This window comes from Oculina patagonica, unplaced genomic scaffold (genome assembly GCF_052425735.1).
Source record: "Oculina patagonica isolate OP01 unplaced genomic scaffold, crgOcupat unplaced446, whole genome shotgun sequence".
NCBI lineage: Eukaryota > Metazoa > Cnidaria > Anthozoa > Scleractinia > Oculinidae > Oculina > Oculina patagonica.
In genome coordinates, this window is record NW_027558305.1 from 1 (window position 1) to 8,011 (window position 8,011).

The window sequence follows — 8,011 nt, forward strand, 5'->3', positions numbered from 1 at the left end:
ATTTGGTACAAAGATGGTACAAGGGTGAGGTGCGTTGAGCTGACGTGATTAGGTCATAGCTTGCTAGATTCGTCGACTCAAAGAAGTACCGTTGAAACGTACAGGAATTAATTAGCGTAAAATCTCCCCGTTAATTACAACGATAACAAATGATTACCTGTCTCAAGAAGAAGTTGGCATATATCTTCATAGCCGCACCAGGCTGCAATCTGGAGGGGCGTGCCACCACTTAAGTTCTTTGAAGTAATGTCAGCGCCGCTTTTGAGAAACAGCTCGCATACCTCTAGACTTCCACCCCCACAAGCGAAGTGGAACGGTGGAATAGTGGAACCACGGTCCAAAGAGCTGGTCTGAACTGTGGAATTTTTCAGCAGGAGACTGCTTAACTCCATAAAGCCCCTTCGAGCAGCTAAGTGAAGCGGTGTAAGATGGCTATCGTTTTCTATTAATGGATCAGCTCCTCTTTGTAGCAGTAGTTTAGCAATTTCCACCCTCTCAAACCTTTAAAAAATATAATAATTATGGGTTAAAGTGAGTGTTTTGTTGACAAATACATGCACGCGCTGGCCGCACAATGAACGAGGAATTTTCAATACAGTATTGAAAATTTCGAGTTCATTGTGAGGCCAGCAAGTAATAATAATAATAATAATAAAGACTTTATTTAAAATGAGGGTAACACTAAATAGCAAAGCTAACAAACCTGTGGCCCTCCCTAAAAATTACACTAGAATATTATAAAAACACTATGATATACATTGAAAATTGAATACGAATATGCATAATAGTAAACGATATATGAAGCTAAAAAGTTAAAACTATACAATAAAATGATGTAAAAGCTGCTGCTCCGAAAACACCCGATCTCTGAGAGATTCTTTAAAGGGCTTCGGCTGTTCGATTCGCCTTTTTGAGATAGGGAGAGCATTCCAAAGGCGGGTGGCAGAAACAGAAAAAGTGCGCCCGCCTTCTGTCTCCCTTCTGAATTTCGGGCAGCGCAAGTTAAAATAAGCGTAGCGAGTGCAATAAGCGTAGCAAGTGCGTGTATTTGTCAACAAAACACGAACGGACAGACTCTAACCCTTTTAATATACAATCTGAGTACACTACAAGCGAACATCGACTTAACGAACTTTAAACTATAAGCTAAATGTTTAAAAATAAGAAGTGTAGTAGTACATAATTACACGGAATTACATCAATAATATAAAAATCAGAAATAAGCCGTACAGAAATAAAGCTTAAAATGGTTCATAAAATCGTTCATCAGCTGCTGTGGTCGTTCATAAATACAGTCAGCGAGAAGCTTGTTCAAAGCAAGTCGATGGCTTTCACAATCAAGCAACTACTTGTAAGCAAGTCAATCGCACACAAAAATGTATTTATTGAGCTGCAGTTTACCTTTGAACATAAAAGTGCATCAAGTTGTTATCCTCTTCAATTTTGTTTGGTATTGCATCGCTGATAATTTGAGGAATATAAGTTTCTTTCACTTCTACAAGCCTTGAAGCTGAAGACATTTTCAATAATGCACGATTTTGTGCGTTATTGTCAATACTGCACTGTCGGAGTTTGCTGACGACAGGTAAAGCAAAATCACGTGATCTATTTTAACCAATTGCGCGCATGGATTTTTGACAGTGAACGAAGATTGTATATTACACCAAATATTGCTTCACAGCAAGTGAAACGTCATTATCAACAGTACTGTGCAAAAACAATGCAAACGAATTTCGACAAAATAAACGGGACTTTTCCCGCAAATGAACGAACTAACTGCAAAACGAAATTTCAGCGAATCTTTCGGAAGGCTACTGTACTGATTGCTGCAAAATAACATCGTGCTTTGAAATTTCCCGTCGAAATTCGTTTGCATGGGCATACGGGCCGGGGGAAATTCAGATTTTGGGGGCAGCAAGAAGAAAAATTTGGGCAAAGCCATTTTTTAAAGAAGTTTTAAGAAATACATATTTTTTTAACTTGAAGTCGACGTGGTAAAACCAGTTAAATCCACACAATACAGTGGTTGCCTAGGTCGTATCATTGATATCTTCGGCCGTCGAAATGGCAGAGACAACTATTTCTTTCGATTACTTTTTTTATGAGCTCCTTAAATTATGATAGATTCATATAAAGAATGTTTCACTTCATATGTAGTCTATGTTAGTGCATCGTATGATCATTGTTTTTTTTTTACTATTTGGTAAAAATTTGGGCAACTTGCTATAATATTTTAAAATCAACTTTGTTTGTTTGTTTGTTTTACGAGGGTTGCACATAACAGTCTTTCGACTGACAAACCTGTGGCCCTCGGATTCCCGATCGAATTGGAATTTAGAGGTGTTGGTTTTTGTGGAGGGAGGAAAACCGGAGAACCCGGAGAAAAACCCTCGGAGCAAGGACGAGAACCAACAACAAACTCAACCCACATATGACGCCGGGTCCGGGAATCGAACCCGGGCCACATTGGTGGGAGGCGAGCGCTCTCACCACTGCGCCATCCCTGCTCCCCTAAAGGGGAGATGGGCAAATGGTTCAGCTCCCCCCCTCCCCCTCAGGGCCAAAATATTTACCGTACGCCTATGTTCGTTTGCATTACTTTTCCTATAGCACTGTAGTTACTACGATAAATCGCCGTAATACGTAATAAGCAAGAGAACAAGATCATTTCCTTGCGGTATATTTAGCCTAGTCGTTGCATGCATGCATGGTGATGATGATGAAGATGATGATGATGATGATGATGATGATGATGATGATGATAAAAGCTTTATTTCAATCAATCAATTAAATTTTAAACTGAAAGACCGATCAGAGAAGTCCAGGAAGGAAGACGCTGCTATAAACCGGTGATCAGTATAATAAAAAAATACACGGTAAAAACGATAATCGATCACTACGAGTTGACTGGCACGGCGACTGTGTTCCTAATTCCTGCTAATTTGGCTTAGTACTCAGTTACCCAGAGTGTAATTCATAACTCATATCTAGTTAAACAAACAAATATAAACAATTGACGACGTATGGGTGCAGAAACAATATTGTGAGCTAACTGCCGTTTACTTTTCTTATTTCAATTTTGTTGTCCTTCCTTTCACAGCGTTTTGTTCTCGTGGTCCCAAAACTGTTTCATTTTCCCTTGTTCCATGAAATACTTGGATCAATGTAGGTTTCTGGGAAACTGCCCACCTACCCCTCCCCAAACCTAACATTAACCCTTACTTATCGCTTTGGGCAAAATGTTAGGTTTGGGGAGGGGTAGGTGGGCAGTTCCCCAGAAACCTACAAAATTTAGCCTTTGTTTCCCAGTTCCTCAGTTGAAACTCGCCTGTTCCATGTTCCCCAAACCCCTTAAACATAAGCACCCTCGTTACCCCTTTTAAGGGGTTACGTGCATAAGCAAACAATAAAGGGTACGCTCATGAACATACCTGACAGCAGCGTGAAGGGGTGTAAATCCAGACTTTCCCGCAAGGTTGACGTCAGCACCATTATCCAACAGAAAACCTACTCCTTTGAAATCATCAAAACGCACAGCTCGGTGAAGAGCAGAGAGACCTTCACTGTCTAAGGCGTTCACATCTTCCATACTCGGTAAGCCTTCGTTAGCAAAGTACAACAAACCATTTCCATCTGGTTTGAATGGTTGAATTTCTTTTTTCTTTGGTTGTGTTAAGTTTCGTGATCCTTTACCGCTTCCCGGGTTGGAGATGAGTTCCAGAGATTCGTTATCAGTCCCAGTCCATGGCTCAACTTTCGACAGAGATATGTTGCTTCTCTGTGTACCTCCTGACGACAACCGTGGGCTATCTGCAGGCAATAACACATTTGATTACGGCGTTGTAAGGTACATTCCGCATTTGAGCCATACGGCCGGCGTATCTCCGATTTTTGCACTTTTCCTTCATGCAATTGTAGTCTAAAGTATCGCAGGATCACCCCACTCCCCTCTCCCGCTCACCCCAGTATCAAAGTCGCCGGTACCCATTTATGCACCTGAGTGGAGAGAGGCACTGTAAGAGCTAAAGCATGCATCTTGTCCAAGAACACAACACAATGACGCCGGCTAGGGCTCGAACCCAGACCTTACGGCCGGAGTCCAGCGCACTAGCTCTTAGACCAAAAAAAATTAAGGATTAAAGATTAAGGTATTTTTTCATCGATGCAAGAATTATAACAATTCTTTTTTATCGCTGATCATGATAAAAGTGGGGGCAGCACTAAAAATTACTTTCAGAAAATCATACCCCAAAAAAATCCAAGTCAATTTTAAAAGTGATTCCGTAACTTAGAAGTTATTTGATATTGCTGGGCATTCAGCCCTCATATATACGAACGAAAAAATCATTCTGAAGACGACAAAATATACCCAGCCGTATCACACATCCTTCTCCAAGCTGAATACATTTTTCATGTCAGGACATGTTACCTGTACACGACAATAAACATATTTGAAAAATGTGTCGTATGTCATGGTTATTCTTCCTGAGTGTCAATAATACCGTGTGACACTAAAGCTGCCAGCTGTACGTGTAATATGTTTGCCATGTAACTGAGTATTTTATAATATTAGTTGGCATCCAAATATGATCATGATGGACTAAGCAACCTTAACTGTTTTCGCTTTTTAATTACCTGGATCACTAAGGCTATGGCATTAAGGAGGCTCGATGCAGTTTTTCTTAGCCCTAAGGTGGTCGTTTTGAAATTGAAAATTATGTAGGAAGCCAATGTTCGATTTTTGCCAAAATACACCATAATGATCAAATATGACCAAAGTTTTATTTTTTACTGGTTATTAAGTCACAAAGGTTACCATAACAACGATTGACGTTTTCTTTTGTTTTTAAACTAACTTGATTTTCTCGAAATCTAGATTGACTCTTGGTATTATTTTTTTGATATGTTAAAGTTTAGTAGAAATGACTAACTGTTGACGAAAGTTTAGAAAAATCTGTAAGAGCGTTTAAGAGTAAATCAAGGATCAAAATCAGGATTAGACAATCGTTTCATATAAGCAGGAATTATAAATAGGAAACGTCTGAACGTAGGCAGGTAAAATAACAGTCACAGGAGGAATCAACATTAAAAAATTATCATCGTTATTCGCGAATGTTCAACTAGTATTTAGCTTGTTGAACTGAGAATACGTTTGCAGTGCTTAATGGTTAGACTTTTCAGTGCCACTAGACATCAAGTAGGCAGTGGAAAAGAGCGATTGAGCACAGTAAAACAAAACGTTTAAAAACCGACCTCAATCTCGGGAAATATTACACTAAAAACGTTCACCTTTTAGCCTTTCCTGTTGTTCATTTTATTCAAGCTTTGTCGCTTTTAATTACGTCACAGGCATATTTAGTTCTTTCACGCTTGAGTGACAAGCGAATGCAACAACTCGAAGCTACTTGATTTCTTTATAATTGAATGTTATTACTTCTCGAAATCTGTAAAAATTATGACATTGAAGAGTTTAATGAACTTCTTTACATATACCCTAAACAGGAACCCTATTACCCTATAAAAGGACTTGATAAAAGCTCTCTTAATTAACTATAACTTAGATGTTTAACTTATGTTCAAATTCTCAATGTCGCACATGCAAGCTTCATGTTTGAATTTTCGTTGCCATAGAGTGTACACAAACGAAAACACGAGTTTTTTAACACTGTCTGATAAAACCGTAAAAGTAACGGGTTTTGAAGAATAACCTTGTTGTTCATCCGCCTATACCAAACGAGAACTGAGCAATGTAAGATATATTGACGATAAGAAGACGTTGTCCGGTTTTATATATTATATCAGATATATCTACCACAAATTGCTTATTTACAGTATGGTGAAATCTTTAAAGAATGGACAAAGTTACTAAGAAAGTCTTCAAACCTTTTCCATTGTTGTCACCAACAGAACGATACAACGACATCAAACCGCTCATGGCAACGATGATCGTGATGAAGTAAAATGCTCACTTCGTCACAAATGGCCCTTGCCTTTCCTGTCAGATTTTGGCGTGACAAGGCATATATTGTAATTCTAATCACTAAATAATACACAAATGAAGTCAGGATTAGTCGCGCAACGGTGGCTCTAGCAATCTAAAACTAAACTTTGTGTAAGTGACAAATTGAGGAAGGAAGTCCTGATTAAACTTGTTCTTTTCTTTATTTTTTGTTTTATTTTAAGACAAAAGTGATTTTAGATTACTACATCTTGCTCAACAATCTGGCGCTCATAATATTACCTTTGATAAACGATCGGCAAAAACAGGTGAGTCAACATCAAACATAATTTTAATCTATATCATAATTCCAAGTTGGCCCCGAGGTCTAGGGCAACAAAACAAACAAAACTTTTCATTCATCTCCTAACGTCGATTTGATTTCTTTTTAGTTTCTTTTCTTTTTGATTTCTTCAACTTTGGGGCCAAATTAGAAATATAACATCGAAGTTAGGGCGCTTTCCATTGTCAGAACTGGCCGGCCGGTCCGGTGGGTTTGAATGAGAAATGGACCTTTTCACGAGATTTTCCCACAAATCCACCTTAACAATTTCTTATATTTATGTATTGACTGATTTGACAGGACAAATCTGACTAACAAGGGAATTCTGTTCTCGAAAATACCGGTCTGGCCGGCCAGTTCTGACAAATGGAAAGCGCCCTTAGAGTCTACTGATATTCTGGATATTGGGAACATAAGCTTTTCATCAACCCCACGAAGGTTAACGCCCTCAACGTCGGCATTCAAAATTATTCATGGCGGTTAGTTGCCTTTGTCCGCCAACGCAGCAAAACAGCTCCTTCGGGAACCAGTTGCTTGTTCATTCACTGATATTGGCGTTCACGAATTCACCGCTCAGTCAATATAACGTGATGTCCTAGGAGAATGTTGATCTATTGCTCAGGTGGTGCATTCTTACCAATAACACAACATCCCACTACTGACCAAGAGAACGGAGGGGAGAGATCAGTAGGAGGGGGGGTTCATATAAAAATGATAGGGGTGATCGTCGGAAATTTAAAAAAAAAAACACAAATTAAATGCACCAGATTGTTGTTTTGTGGGAGTAAATTGAATTCATTTTCGCACGTAAGAGGTACCAAATGCTTCGGTCAAGTCGTTCCTAACTTTTTTGACATGCTTTCAACATCAATAAAGTTAAACAAAGTTTTAAAAAGGGATGAACATTCATCATTCGAATGGATGTACTATAGTTCATATTTCAATTTCATATTTTACATTTTGTATCATTGTTGTTTCATATTTTTATAGTTTTTAAATTTGGGTCAGGGGACCATTACATAGTGCTAACATGAAGGTCCTCCTTTTCAAATATTATGTACTGCAAATTTTATTCATACTCTGAATGGTACCAGAATAATTTTTATTCATACCTTGGCAATGAAAGGATCTAGACATATATATAGAAGGACCCTGGTAACCAAAAAGCTTAAAACTAATACCAGAAAAAGGTATTTTATTGAATCAAGCAGAGCAAGCCCATCGCGGGTATTAAATTAAACTAAACCGTTAACTTCAATTCTAAAACCCCCTGATGAATCGTATTAGAGTAATACCTCTTAAACAATTTCATTCTAACAAATATAATCACAGCCGTATGCATGAAATTGAATTCAGAGGTCAATGACAAATTCTAGGCGCGTGACTTACCGAAACATAAAAACTCGTTGATTATCGGACACTTAAGCTGTTTGTAGACCATATTCCTATTCTCGGTATTGGACTGGAACTAGCTTGCAATGGAGACTAATGCGGGAAACCTTTTCAAATGCAAAGACATGAAGCTCTTTTTAATGATATTTCTCAGCATAGCCTCCATTGCAAGCTAGTTCTAGTCCAAAACCGAGAACACGAATATGGTCTATATATAAACTGGAATTCACGAGACTAGTTTCATGTCACTATTCGCATGCTGCCTTTAGTCTGACCCCTTCTGACAGTTGTTTAACAAAACCCTACAACCTGGCCAGTAATAATGCACTACAACCATT

The 8,011-nt window shown here is 38.5% G+C and overlaps 1 protein-coding gene across 1 annotated transcript; it reads right to left on the reverse strand.

The window, feature by feature from the left end:
- Nucleotides 1–45: 45 nt before the first annotated feature.
- On the reverse strand, nt 46–6,004 carry LOC144640751 (uncharacterized). The gene is made up of 3 exons (XM_078499829.1): nt 5,884–6,004; nt 3,432–3,810; nt 46–501 (listed from the first exon to the last, which is right to left on the reverse strand). The coding sequence occupies exons 1-3, from the start codon at nt 5,933–5,935 to the stop codon at nt 135–137; spliced, it is 798 nt and encodes a 265-aa protein (XP_078355955.1). The 5' UTR covers nt 5,936–6,004; the 3' UTR covers nt 46–134.
- Nucleotides 6,005–8,011: the final 2,007 nt, after the last annotated feature.

Bases quoted from the DNA above. Each gene is read 5' to 3' on its own strand.
- LOC144640751 (XM_078499829.1), bottom strand. From the start codon at position 5,935: ATGAGCGGTTTGATGTCGTTGTATCGTTCTGTTGGTGACAACAATGGA. The intron at 3,811-5,883 runs GTTTGAAGACTT...TATTGCCTGCAG, and splicing joins TGGTGACAACAATGGAAAAG to ATAGCCCACGGTTGTCGTCA. The intron at 502-3,431 runs GTATGTTCATGA...TATTTTTTAAAG, and splicing joins CCCCTTCACGCTGCTGTCAG to GTTTGAGAGGGTGGAAATTG.